The sequence below is a fragment of the Fukomys damarensis genome, unplaced genomic scaffold (genome assembly GCF_012274545.1).
Source record: "Fukomys damarensis isolate Sample0158 unplaced genomic scaffold, DMR_v1.0_HiC HiC_scaffold_16, whole genome shotgun sequence".
Classification (NCBI taxonomy): domain Eukaryota; kingdom Metazoa; phylum Chordata; class Mammalia; order Rodentia; family Bathyergidae; genus Fukomys; species Fukomys damarensis.
The window spans coordinates 31,613,109-31,627,861 of record NW_022900928.1 but is presented as its reverse complement, the minus strand read 5'-3'; the positions used below and the strand labels follow the sequence as shown (position 1 = coordinate 31,627,861).

The following is a 14,753-nucleotide window of genomic DNA, read 5'->3' as shown; positions in this document are numbered from 1 at the left end:
TGCTGGTTTGGTATTCATGTAGTTTCTCAGGTGTTCTTTGTCGTGGAAGTAACTTATTTCCCCATCCATTTTGAAAGAGAGTTTTGCAGGATACATCAGTCTAGGTTGGAGGTTGTTCTCTTTTAGTACTTGAAATATCTCACGCCAGGTTCTCCTTGACCTGAGGGTTTGTGTTGAAAAGTCTGCTGTGATTCTGATGGGCTTTCCTTTGCATGTGATTTGTTGCTTTTCTCTTACTGCTTTTAGTATTTTGTTCTTCTCTTGGGTTTCTGGGATCTTGATTATTATATGTCTAGGTGTAGATTTTTTTTGATTGTGGCTAGTTGGGGGTCCTGTATGCCTCACTTATTTGAATGTCAAATTCTTCCCCTCTGTTTGGGAAGTTTTCTGTCATTAATTTTGTGAACAGCTTTTTTAAGTCATTTGTATTTTCTCCTGCTACTTCATGGATTCCTATAAGTCTTATGTTATTCTTCTTTGCATCATCTAGGAGTTGTTCGATTGATTTCTCATGATTCCCTACTGTTTTTAAGAGACCTCTCTTTTCATGGTCACTGACTGCAATCTTATCTTCTATATCTGAGAGTCTATCTTCACATTCTTTTATTCTGTTGCATACACTTTCTATGGAGTGTTTAATCTCCTGGATGTCTGTTTGAATCTTTTTTATGGATTCCATTTCTTTCCTATGTTGGGTGTTTATTTTTTCCATTTCTTTCTTATGCTGGGCCTTCATGGCTTCTATCATGGTCCTGAGCTCATCTATTTTTTTGTCAATTTCTGTTGTAGAGTCTCAAATCATGACTTTCATTTTGCTCGCCATCTCTATGGTTATCTGGGAAATTATTTCTGTTTTGAATTTTTCTAGAGCCTGATTGATCTGTTTTGTTACTTCTGTGCTTTGCGTTCAGGGTGTCCTGGTGGTTCACTATCGGCCTTTTCATCCTCATTTGCCCTACTGTTTGCCATTGGTGAACTGGAAGTTTGTCTTTGTGTCTTGCTTAAGTGTTTTCTCATTTTTATTTTTGTTGTCAGGCTGTCTTGGGTTTAATCTCTGGATTATCACCCAAATCTTCCTGATATAGTTGCACCCTAGCTTCTGGGTTTCTAACAACCCACAGACATTCTCATCTTCATAACATCAGAGAAAGCAGCTCATCAAATCAACCACAATCCTTTATCCCAACTGATAAAATCAGCAACACAATATGATCAAGCACAACTTAGAAACTGACCACTTGTGGTAGTCACTAGTCTATTACCCTTAAACTGTGTGAATTAAATTGAAATCAAGAAGCAGTCCAAAACATGTCTGCAATGAACAAACTTTTCAACATAATATATTTACCATTTAGGATGGGGGCTCAGACAGAGCTAGGACAAGAGGAGAAGATAAGTAAAAGAATTGGAGAAGGTTTCAAGTGAAGCCAGAGGACATAGAATGACCACACAATATTTAGGAAACTGTTGAATTCGAAAGGTATAGACAGAGTAGAAGTACAAGGACAAGAATATATCCCCTTAACAGCAGTAGGGGCTCACTTTCCTTTGAAACCACTGACCTCTGTGTGAGGTAGAATGACAGAAGAAAAGAACATAAAGAAAAGAGAAAAAATGATAAAAGAAGAAATCTGAGTTAGGGCAGGAGCAGAAACAGAAAGGGAGATGAGGGATAATATGGTGGAGCAAGAGACTGAGTTGGGGAAAGACAGAAAAAAGAATTTGCAGAGTGGAATGAGGAAAAGAAAGAAAAAAAATCATAATATAGAACATGTGCAGCCATGTGCAGAACCAAGACCCCTGATCCCAGCTAGCTGATGGCACAACCTCAGATTGACCTCGGGCTGCAAGGCCAGGTTGAGTTCCCCGACCTCCTGAACGATTGAACTCCACACCATTCTACTACAGGTTTCCCACGCCCTTTCTTTAAAGATGTTCAAAGTTGGGAGCTCAGAAAAATACCCTTTATGACTACCTCTACCTCTGCAGAGTGGGTCCAAAGACTGGCACAATCAGGTCTGAGAGTGTGCGGGGGCGGGGTGGGGGGAGTTGTGGGAGTTTAGGGGCACCTGCGCAGCTACCTTCCTGGCACTGGAGCATGGCAGCTCCTGGCAGGAGAGGGTGTGGCTATCCTTCCTGTGGTGGGGTGGGGGCCCAAGCAGGCCCTCCTGGTGCTGGAGCGATGGCAGCTCCAGGCCGGAGAGCTGTCAGATTTCATTTTAAATGTTGGTTAGTTAGTTGTTATTTTAAGCCTTGTCACAAATGACTTTCATGTCTTTTATACCTTCCATCCAGTGTATTGCAAGACAGGAACAGGAGAAAACTGAAAGGGAGGCGCCTGGAGTCAAATCGTAGAAGTGTAGAGTAATGAGTAACAAATAGATTACAGTATTGACAGTCCAGCAAACCAAGACAGTAATGAAATAGATGCTCATTTTCTAATTATGAGGAAACCACTTGGCAAAGATTTAAGACTGTGTGAGAGTTCATTTCAGTTCGATGAACTTTTACTGACCTGACAGTGGAGGAGTGTTACAGGGGAAGGTGAAGGAAAGTTGCTGATCAGTCTCTATCAGGCGAAATAACAGCAAAATAGGAAGCTTAGCTCTTAAATTTCTGTTCTAGAAAGAGTAAATGGCCAAGCAGTTAGTGACCATGTTGTGGTGGCACATGCTTGTAATGTCAGCATGTGGGAGGCTGAGGCAGGAGGATTGAAAATTGCCTTCTGGACAATTTAGTGAAAGAGTATCACAAAATAAAAATAAAAATAAATGGGCTGGGAATATAGTTCAGTGGTAGAGTGCTCCTCCTTCAGTCCCTAGTACCAAAACAAAATAAAAAACTACCCCATCCAAGAGAGAAAGTAACCTTTGTAGAACTTTGTTTTGTAGTTTTACTTTTTATTTTTCAAAGAATCATTTTTGTAGCTACAGTATCTTGATTGATGTGTGCTGTATGTTCTTTTGTTATCTTAAACATCAATTCCAAGCTCATGGACTTTCCTTATATAGCTCTTCTCTCTCCATGATTTGGCACAAGAAAGATTTTTAATGCTGAGCAATTTGTTTTCTGCTTTCTTCTCAAAACAATACTAGCCTTTCACCTGGTTTTGTACTTTATTTTAGGAATGGCCTTGTTGTCAGATTTCATTTCAAATGTTGGTTAGTATAAGCCTTGCTACAAATGACTTTCATGTCTGTGAACTCAGAAAAAAGAAGAGATCAGCATAAATTAAAATAGAAGCAATTTCATATGGATTTAGAAACAAAATTATTATAAAAAATACTAGAGATCAGTGCCAAGCTGCTCCATCCTCCACCTCTGAAAGAATTTGAAGAACATAGTGGCTAAATTACCTGCTAAAAGTTACAGAATATTGGTGGGACTCTATCACTCATTATTTTCATGAAGATAGCATATTCTAGAGAGCTCTAATTTTAACATAATTATTCATAAGGAAAGGGAAAATGCCAAAATACCCTAGTTAACTTTCAAAAGAGACAATATACAACAGATGTTTGCCTCTGCCTTTCTGGATTTGTAAATGTGCACTTAATGCACAGGGTCAAGGCTGTGATCATTAGTGTAGATCTGGATTTGCATCTGGCCTCTACAACTAACTAAACTGTGACTCTGACTTTTAGGAAAGCTTGTTAACCTATTGAACTTCTGTTTCTCATTCTGGATAATAGAATTACTAATACATTCTTTAAGTCAGTTATAAAGCATTTAGCTGTAAGGTTTCGACATTTAGTGCTTGGTCTGTGAGGATCACTTCCTATTGTGGCCACTATCACTACTACTACTATTGCTGCTCTAACAGAGCACTGGATCCTGATGTAGGGTTGCCAGTATTGGATGGTTTAAACAGTCCTCTATGTAACCGCTTACCAGTCCAATTATTTAAATACAGGATGACCAAAACTTGCATATTTTTTCATTAATTTTTATAAGAATACAACAGACATTATAAAAACAATTTTATCAAATCTATTCGATAATTTTTCTGTATATGGTATATCTTAAGACACTAAATGTACAATGCAACATTACAGTCTGGACAGAGTATCTAGTCTCTTTCTGAATTCTTTTTGCATTATTGTCTTTCTTTGAACAACACACTTTACACTGTCATGTTGGCCTTTTGGTTTTTTCCATGAGTCGTATAATTTCAATAAAATGTCTCCCCGCCAATGCAGTGGTGAAGACAGTAACGGACACCGTGGCTGGCATTTCACTATCCCATATTTTTCAATTATTTGGTATATTAATCCTAATCTAAATTAAAAATGATTTTTGAACCCCCTTGTTCTGAATAAATATCAGACGAGTTCCATATTGCTTGGTCCGCAAGGTATATACATATATTATAATAATATTTTTCTCCTCACTTCTTGATTGCAGAATAGCTTGTTAGATGTTGGTCAACTGTGTGAACACGACCCATAGAATTATTATAATCATTGACCACTGTTGGGACTTTTTTAGTTTTGTTTCTTTTTTCAAGTTTTGTTGAAGTGGCACTTGGAGGGCAGGCCGACCAAGGAAGACAATGGCACTCAGAGAATTGAAGGGAAAGGCAGGTTTATTCACTAGCTAGCAGACGCAGTGGAGGTAACCTTCCAGAGTATGAGCCCCATTTCTCCATTTGTTCTCATATTTATCTGTTCTTTAGCCAGGGTGGAGGAGCAAGCAGAATTTCACAGAAGCATAACTTATCAAAGGGTAGGGAGCTGGAGGTAAATGTTTTTACAGTTTATCTTTAAAACATAGAGCGGCAGGCAGCTGTGTTTCAGCAGTTCATCTTCCAGACACCGTGACCTTCATGGGCTTAGCAGGAGGGGCAAGGCCCAGACTGTCATAAGCTTTGAGACTGTCATTCTCTGCTCTGTCTCTTGTTGTTTCCATTTCACTGTCTCTTCCATATTATGAACAGTTGACAATAAAGAGACATCTTTTTTGCCTTTCCACTTTATAACACAGGCTTTTCCTCTGTGATGTTAACATTTCTCCCTTTTTCAGTTTTTTCTTTTTTGGATCTTTTGTCACTTCCTTTCTTTTCAGTCTCAGTGTCCTAAATGTGTCTGATTTGTGTTGTAAAAGAATATCATTGAGTTCTGAAGAAATACAAAAATTATATTTAGTGTATTTACAGTAAGAGTTTTTATACATTGTAACACAAAATTATAGGTTATTTTTCACAAATAAAATAAACATGAATTAATAAAAGAAATTAACCAGGGCTGAGGATTTAGCTCAGTAGTTCTGGCGCCTGCCTCACAAGCACAAGGGCCTGAGTGTGATCCCCGGTACCAAAAAAAAAAAAAGAAAATAAATTAACCAGAATTTATTATTAGATTTCACTAGAAATAAATATCAAAGGTGAATACAAGGGCCTTGGGATTTAGCTCAAAGGTGCCATGTCTGCCTGGCAGAATTCAGTCCTTGGTACCAGAAAAAAAAAGATGAATACAACATTCTAAGTAAAAGGTATGAGGGGCCAGGAATTTAGCTCATTGGTTTCGCCACCTGCCTGGCAAGAGCAAGGACCCAAGTTCCATCCCCAGTACCAAAAAGAAGTATGAAAAAAAAAATCACTGTAAAATAAACAGACATAGGAGTGTCTCTCATGCAAACAAGAATTGACTGGTTGAAATGACCCCTGCCCGAGTGACACTCAGAATAGTCAGTACGTAAACAAATGCTCTGCCCAGTGTTGCTTGGTGTAAACTGTAAATGGTTAAAGACTGGAAGTCAAATGAAGTAGTTTTTAACCTAACTTCTATCTTTTCTTTCTGTTAATCTAGAAGAAGCACCATGGTCATCAGTTCTTTGTTAGAATGTTACCTCATTCCTCTGAGTATCTCAGTCAGAGACTGACGTTTAATATAATTAAAAGTCATTGCCTTTCTTCTATGTTTTATGCTAGAGAACTTGCCCCAGCATATCTAGAGGAAATTATTAGCCAATTTAAAAACTCATTCTGGAGCATCTTACCTAGAATTGCTATATGAGAAGCAGATACCCTTGTGATTTGAATTTGGAGGTCTTGTTAGAAACCATTTTAGGTACCTATTTTATTTGGGTTTTTTTTGTTTGTTTGTTTGTTTGTTTGGTACCGGGGATTGAACTCGGGTCCTTGCGCTTGCAAGGCAGGCCACCGAACCACTGAGCTAAATCCCTGGCCCCAATAGTTTGATTTTTGTCAGGTTTTTTTGTTTGTTTGTACCAGAGATTGAACTTGGGTTCTTGTGCTTGCAAGGCAAGCAGCAGAACCACTGAGCTAAATCTCCAGCCCTTAGGTACCTATTTTATTTGTACCTTCTGCCTTAACACAAGCAACATGTCTCTTGAATAGCAGTCCCATTACCCTTCCTTGAGTAAATTTCAACTATGCCACAGATGTGTTTATGCCCCGGAAAATTTCAAAAAAACATCCTTTAATGTTAGTTAACATTTGTATATACAGTTTCTTGTGATGCAGTACTAGAAAGAAAAGGATTTTATTTGTTTTTTGGTTTGTTTTGTTTTGAGACAGCATCGCACTATGTAGTTTGGGTTAGCCTTGAACTCACTGTGTACCTCAGCCTGGCCTTAAAGTCACTGTGGTCCTCCTGTTTCAGCCTCCTGAGTGCTGGAGAAAAGTTATTTTAAAATTTAGATATACTGTTGCCACCCTGCCTAGAGATGGCATAGTCACAGTGGAAACTCAGCACCTTATAACTCTTGAATTTACTGTTTGGGATAGAACTAAATTGTTTCACCCATTTTAGGTACCTATTTTAGTTATACATTTTCAGTACTGAGTAACTGCCTTAGTAAGATGTATCTGAGGATTTTTCTATATTTGTAATGTTGCTGTTTGTGAGGATGTTGTGCTTTTTCAGTTGACGGCTGAGGAAGCCTGTCATCATCATTAGTACTCATTCAGCATGAGCACCTGTTTCTTCTAGGCACTAGCAATGCAAACATGAATAAAACATGATTCCTGGTCTGGAAAATTTTATAGATTATTGGGCCGGAAAACATTTTAAAACACAACCACATTTCAAAGTGATATGTTATATGTTCATATATAATAAATGCATAAACAAAATTTTACAGTAATGCACAGAAAGAGCCAATAAATTTGGAGATATAAGTTGTCAAAGAAGAAATGACATTTGAACCAAGTTTTGAAGGTTGGGTGGGAATTTGCTGTTTAGAGAGGAGCAGGGGACAGGATAGGAACAGCCTATGCAGAGACCAAAAATAACAGTGGGCTGGGCATGGTGGTGCATGCCTGTAATCCCAACCCTCGGGAGGCTGAGGCAGGAGGGTCACTGTGAGTTCGAGGCCAACCTGGGCTACATAGTTCCAGGGCAGTCTCAACTACATAATGAGACCCATTCTCAAAACAAACAAACAAATAAACAAAAACCAAAAGTAGCAGGGGTATACAAGGTAAGGACAGTGTCTTCAAAGTAGCTGGAGAAAAAGGCTACATGAGAAAAACTTGAATTGAAATTAGAAGTTTTAGTTTTATCCTTTTGGTAGTGACAAATCATTCAAGATTATTATAGTTTTTGTTCATTTGTTTTTGTTTTTGGTATTGGGTATCAAACTCTGGACCTTGTGCTTGTTAGGCAGGCAGCAGCACCACTGAACTAAATCCCCAGCCCCTCATTGTAGATTTTTAAATTAGAGTTGACATAATCAGATTTGAGTTTGCAAACTCATAGTACCTTGGGGCCAGAGAAAGACAAATAGCAGACCCTAGTCAAAAAGCTATTACTGGTCCAGGGATTTAGCTCAGTGGTGTCACTGCCTGTCTCGCAAGCGCAAGGTCCCAAGTTTGATCCCTGTTTCCAAAAAACAAAACAAAACAAAAAGCTGTTACTGTACTTTCCAAGCAAAAGACAAGGATTTTACAGCTGGGAAAGGTAAGAGAATTGTCACTACACAGAGAGTTGCCCAGTATGTAAACAATTAAATTTTGTGATTAATATGATATTGCACATGTGGGCAGTGCAGTTTGTGATGGTTGGCTTAGGTCTGAGTGGATTAAGTGAAATTAATAAAACTGGGGGAAATGTAAAAAAGAAAAGCAGTATTGTTTGATTTTTGTTTCAGGGATTTGGACAAGACTTTCTATTTTGCACAGGTTAGATTCATACTTTTCAAGAACATTCTAGTAAGCAAAGTTGGATATGAATCCCAGGAGAAAAGTAACTGTAGTAATATTTTTTAGTTCGTACTGTTTATTTTTCCATGAAAAACCAAGGTTCTCAGGGGTTAACTGATTATTTTCTTAGGAAGTTAGCTGTAGACCCAAAACAAATTCCTAAGCCTCTTACCAATTGAAATGGCCTTTTTTGGGGGAAAAAAATCTCTTGGATTCTTCTATAATTATTTTACTGTTCTATTTTCCATAGTACCTTTTTAAAAAAAAAAAAAACTGGTATATAAAAATTTCTTTTTTCTGCACTGTGTTGATTGGGTGTCCCAAAGTAATTTGGCTGACAGACAAATGAGTGTTTAAGGTTAAAGGATCCTCAAATGTTTTTCTTGTTGCAAAAACAAAACTTAAGATTGAGGCCGCTGAAATACTCACTTCAGGTGTGATTGATCTAATCTTAATTGTTACCCTTAAATATGAGGAGGCTATAACTGTTCAAGAATGAAGACATAGTGTCTACTTCTTTGTAGGATTGTAATAATAACAGCCCCCCCCCGCCCTTTTGGATTTTGGGATGTAGTCCTTTATGAAATTCAGAGGATAGACAGTTCTTTAAAATCTGCCTCACATCAGAATTTCAGAGGTCAACTGAAAGACGTGTGGTTGTGAAGGCCTTGGGTAGGCTTGTAATAATATAAATTACATAGGTGACATTTCTTTTTATATATTTTTTAAATAAACGATTACACCTTATCCACATGAAATTCTGGTTTTCACTGTTACTGTGTGGATTCTCTGTGTGATTACTTGGGTGGTGATTTTTTTTCCTTTCCTTTCTTTTTGATTGCTCTGAAATGTAGTTGCCTGCTGCTTACGGCAGCTGCAGTAGAGTGCACCCAAAAGTGGTTATTGCTATATTTAGAAAACTATAGGGTTTATAAAGCAGTTTCAAATTCCTTTGGATAAAATGGTTTCTATAAATGTAACCTTTTTAATGAAACTATTATTATCACCCATTGGAGAAATAGAGCAGCTAATATGTGTGGGTTTATGGACAAGACAGAATCACAAAACATTTTTACTTAGGAGCTCACTGTAAAGCAGGACATAGAAAAAGTGGTAGCTTGCTTGCTTTGCATGTGCAAAGCCCTAGATTCCACCCCAAGTACCATAAAAAAGAAAAGAAAAGCTCACAAAGTTTTTTAAAAAAATACTTAAAATTAATCATGTGAATCCTATTTTAATACTCTTACTCTTGAATTACAGAGCTTTTACTCAGGTGTTTACCTTTGGTCCAACATTCCGAGCTGAGAATTCTCAGAGCCGGAGACACCTGGCAGAGTTTTATATGGTAGAAGCAGAGATTTGTTTTGTTGAGAACCTTCAAAATCTCATGCAGGTAGGTACACAGTATTAAAAATTCATTTATCTGTGACATTAAAATGCTTCTGTGTTTATTTTTACCCTGGGCATTGTGTATTACAGGTATTCTTAGGATGATGATGGAGAATGATTTAATTTAATAAATATTCACTGAGTGCTTTCAGTGTATTGAATATATGTCAGGTTTAGGTTTAATCCTAGCTCTGCTGTTAAGTTTGCTTTGTAGTTGCTTGACTCTCATGATCTTGTCTTCCTCTACTGCAAAAGGGCAGTAGTTGAACTTATTTTATCAGGTTATTATGAAAAGTAAATTAAATAATGTATATTACATAAAAACCCTAGTATAAGGCCTGGAATATCAGCAGGCTTAGTAAATACTAACCCTTAATTTTGCTACATAAATAAAATATCACATGAATTTCTATAATATTATATAAACATCTGTAAATTTGTTTTAGAAAGCATCCACAGGAGCTGTCATGGTTCATTTTGGATAATAAAACATCAAGCTAGAGAGATGGCAATCGGATCATTAAATAACTATTTAAAGGCTGTATTAAGAAGTTTAAAATTTATCTAAAAAGGAGCTGGGCATGGTGGTGCACGCCTGTAATCCCAGCACTCTGGAGGCTGAGGCAGGAGGATCACTGTGAGTTTGAGACCAGCCTGGGCTACATAGTGAGTTCCAGGTCAGTCTCAACTACATAGTGAGACCCTGCCTCAAAAAAAAAAAAAAAATTTTTTTTTATCTTAAAAAAAAAGTTATCCAAAAGATATAAGAGAAAAAGTTCTAAGTTGAAAGAGACTGTCAGATTTTTAAGATATAGACTCTTTTTAAAAATTGTGTGATGTAGCTCAGTGGTTTGGTGGCTTGCCTTGCAAGCGCAAGGACCCAAGTTCAGTCCCCGGTACCAAAAGAAAAAAATTGTGTGATCTAGCCAGTTTTGTCTCAATGTTATTTTTAAATTTTATTAATATATACTTGTAGTAGTACATAATTATTAAGTTCATCATGGAGAGCTGGTATGTGTACATAAAACATTTTTTGTTGTTGTTGTTGTTATTGGTTGGGTTTTTTTGTTTTGTTTTTTGGTTTTTTTTTTGTATCAGGGATTGAATTTAGGACCTTCCACTTCCCAGGCAGGTGCAGCTCCACTGAGCTGCATCGCTGGCCCAAGACCCTCAATTTCCCATCTGTTGATCCCCTTCCCTTTTGCAAAAGATCTATCTTCCCATTTCCTATTCTCTCTTTTATTTTGCTTTTTTATCAATATTCTGGGTTTCTCATATAGGAGAAAATCAATATTCAAACCTTTGTGTCTGATTTAATTCACTTAAACATTCCGGTCTCAATGTGCATCCATTTTCCCACAGATGACTCAAGTTTATCCTTCTTTATATCAGTGTCATATGTATTTCATTATATATAAATACCACATTTTCTTTATTCATTCATCTGCTCATGGACATAGAGGCCAATTCCCAGATTTAGCTATTTATTATGAATTGTGCTGCTGTAAACGTGGGTATGCATGTATCATTGTAATGTGATGTCTTTAACTCTTTTTGGGAAGATATCTAGAAGGGGAATAGCTGAGTCAAATAGAATTTCTATTTTTAGTTCTTTAAGGAATGGCCATAATAATTTCTATAGTGGTGGTATTATTTTACATTCCCACCAACAGTGTAGAAGGGTTCCTTCCACCCACCCCAGCCTTGCCAGCATTTGTTATTTGATTTTCTTGTTGATAGCTGTTCTTTCTAGACTAAGAGGGAATTTCGTTGTTCATTTAATTTGCATTTATCTAATGGCCAATGATGTTAAACATTTTTTCATGTATTTGTTGGCATGTTATATTTTTTCTGACAAGGATCTATTAATTTTAGTTTTTTGTTTTTTTGATTGGTGTTTTTCATTTTAGGGGTGTAATTTTTTTTTAATTCTTTTTATTATTTTATTATTTAGTTCTTTTTATTTATGTTCTAGATGTTAGTCCTCTGTCCAGTGACTGGAGTAGCTGGCAAAAATTTTTTCCCATTCCCTAGGGTGCTTCTTCACACTGTTGGTCTTTCCTTTTGCTGTGTAGAAGCTTTGTAATTGATACACTCCCAATTGTTGATTTGGGTGGGGGTACTGGGGAATCAAACTCAGGACAGTGAGCTATGAGGCAGGTGCAGTATCACTAAGCTAAATTTCTGGCCCCCATTTGTTGATTTTTCATGTTATTTTTATGCATTTAGGTTCTGTTCAGAAGGTCCCTGCCTGTGTTTATGTCTTCAAGAATTTAATCTATTTTTTCTTCTAGCAGATTAAGAGTTTCTGTTTTAAGCCAGGTGTGGTGGTGCAAGCCTGTAATCCCAGCATTCGGAAGGCTGAGGCAGGAGGATCACTGTGAGTTCGAGACCAAGTCAGTCTCAACTACATAGTGAGACCCTGTCTCAAAAAACAAAAAAAGAGTCTCTGTTTTAATATTTAGATTATTGGTTCGTTTTTGTGTTAATTTAGTACATGCGAAGAGACATGGATATAAATTCAGTCTTCTGCATGTGATAGCCAATTTTCCCAGTACCATTTCTTGAACAGGCTGTCATTCCTCTAGTGTATGTTTTTGGTTTCTTTGACAAAGATCAGATGGGTGCATGTGCCTGAGGTTTCTGTAGCCTCTGTTCTGTTCCACTGATCATAGTTTTTTTGTTTTGTTTTTGTTTTTTGTACCAGGGATCGAACTCAGGCCCTTGGGCTTGTGAGGCAGGCAGCGAAACCACTGCACCAAATCACCAGAACCCACTTGTATGTTTTTGTGCCAGTGCCATGCTGGATTTTTTGTTTTGTTTTGTTTTATCACCATAGCTTTGAAACAACTTGAAATCCAAGGTTGTGATACCTCCTGCTTTGCTCTTATTTCCCAGAATTGCCTTTGCTATTCTGAGTCTCTTCTGGTTCCATATGAACTTTGAGATTGTTTTCTCTATTTCTGTGAAGAATGCTGTTGGCATCTGGATCGAATTTGAATTAAACCTGGGTATCACTTTTGGAAATAATGGCCCTTTAAAAAGTATCGATGCAGAACCAGGAACAGGGGATAACTTCCCAGTTTCTAAAGTCCTCTTTGATATTTTTCAGAGTACTGTAGTTTTCATTAAAGAGGTCTTTTACCTCCTTTGTTAGGTTAAGTCCTAAGTATTAATTTTTCTTGCAGCTATTGTGCATGGCATTTTATTTCTTTTTTTTTTCTTTTGTCAATGGGTTTATTATTGGTGTATAGGAACACTATTGATTTTGTATACTGCTACATGGCTGAATTTGTTTATTAGTTCTTGGAGTCTTTTGGTGGAATTTTTTGGATCTTCTATGTAAAAGATCATGTCATCTGTGACTAAGGATAATTTCACTTCCTCTTTTCCTATATACTTCTCAAGATAAATAAATGTTTAGCAAAGAAAGAAGTCAAACTATAGTTATTCACAGATGACAAGTTTTGAGTACTGTATTGAACAGTAGTAGTAATAGTAGATATCTTTGCCTTTTCCATTTTTTCCCCACTTAATATGTTGAACTAGGTTACCAACTTCCTTTCAGTTTCATTTTTTATCATGAATGGATGTTGGATTTTGTTAAAGACTTTCTGCATCTATTGAAATGATCATAAGATTTTTGTCCTTGCTTCTATTTGTGTGATATATTTCATATAATGAGTTTTGTGTGTTGAGCCATCCTTGCATCCCTGGCATGAAACCTAGTTGGTCATGATGTCTGACCTTTTTGTTGATTTGTTGCATTCTGTTTTCCTGTATTTTGTTGAGGATTTTGCATCTGTATTCATTGAAGAGATTGATGCTAGCTTCCAGGAATGAGTTTGGGAGTACAGCTAAAGAATTTGAAGAGTATTGGTGTTAGATCTTCCATAATGTTCTTGTAGAATTCAGCAGTGAGTCCTGGGAGTTTCGATCCAGTGATGTACTCTGGGCATGGAATGGCATGACTAACTATATACCTTATCTCTATCCCAAGATCCAACTACCTCCATTAATTTGATGGGAAAGGTTGTAGTATTATTGGCCCAGAACCCACCCTTTTCTCCAAAGATGAACCACAATATTGAGAGGACACAAGACAAACCAGATATTGGCATTTAGTAAAAACCAATTAATATCAACAACTATGCCACCCTGTGAATAGCAATTAAATCAGTCAAATCTCAGCTGCACTGACCCTGCCTGGCGAGCACAAGGTCCTGATTTGATTCCCAGTACCAGGAAGAAAATAGAGTCAAAGACAAACTGGCTGTGTACCTACCATAGAAGCCAATAAAAGCCACCATTATATCACCCTTAACAATAGAAAAGAGACCTGTAATTAATATAAAAGCAAACCAAGTATTTTTTTTAATTGAGTTTATTGGTACAGTCTAGGTATACAATACAGTTACATTCATCATTGGGATTCTGTACCTTTACAGAATAGGTCTTGATTCTCATTTTTTCCCCTTGTCCCTGCCCTCCCTTCAGCCCTTCCTCCCCTCCCCATTAACACACACTTTATTTCCATTTTTTCAGTTTCTCATATTTTTTTCCTTCCCTTATTACCTTTCCCCCACCCTTCCCACTTTCCCTACACCTTTAGCCCCCTACTTCCTATTTCACATCATTAATCATCTCATTAGGATCCTGTGCACTAGTAGAGTTCCTCACACCAAAGAAACTATTCGGTATTTCAGTCAAAGAAATCTCCGTATGAACATGAAAAATAGGGAATCCCAAAATAAAACTAAAAAAGAAAGTAAAAGAGAAAAGGCAATGATGTAACATTAAAACAATCCTTAATTCTGGAGATAAAAATGGTCCCCGAACATATTTAAATTGCTTCTTGCTCTTATAGTCTTATTTTATTCTTTTTTTCATTATTTAGAGAATACTTTATTAGTTTCTGTAATCAAACCCACGTAGATATGACCTTACATGTTTAGTACGATGTGTTACCCCTATACACATGGAAAAAAAAATAAAAATAAAAATAAATTAACATTTCTAGACCAATATGGCTGTCCATTTCTGTACAATGCCAACTCAACACAGTAAATTGGGATGATTTTTTCCAAAGTTGGCAGCACTGTTAGAGTTTCCCAAAATTCAATTTATATATATATATATGTGTGTGTGTGTGTGTATATATATATATAATTTATATAAAGACTAATAATAGTATGTTATG

The 14,753-nt window shown here is 36.8% G+C and overlaps 1 protein-coding gene across 2 annotated transcripts in view; it reads left to right on the top strand.

The window, feature by feature from the left end:
- The window catches only part of Nars2 (asparaginyl-tRNA synthetase 2, mitochondrial), a 133,595-nt gene that overhangs the window by 61,624 nt on the left and 57,218 nt on the right, over positions 1-14,753 (top strand). Inside the window, exon 7 of one of the 2 annotated variants that reach the window (XM_010633337.1) lies at positions 9,425-9,557. The exons of the other annotated variant lie outside the window; for it this stretch is intronic. Within the exon in view, the coding sequence (XP_010631639.1) occupies positions 9,425-9,557 (133 nt within the window). The remainder of the gene's footprint in view (positions 1-9,424; positions 9,558-14,753) is intronic. 2 annotated transcript variants of the gene reach the window in all.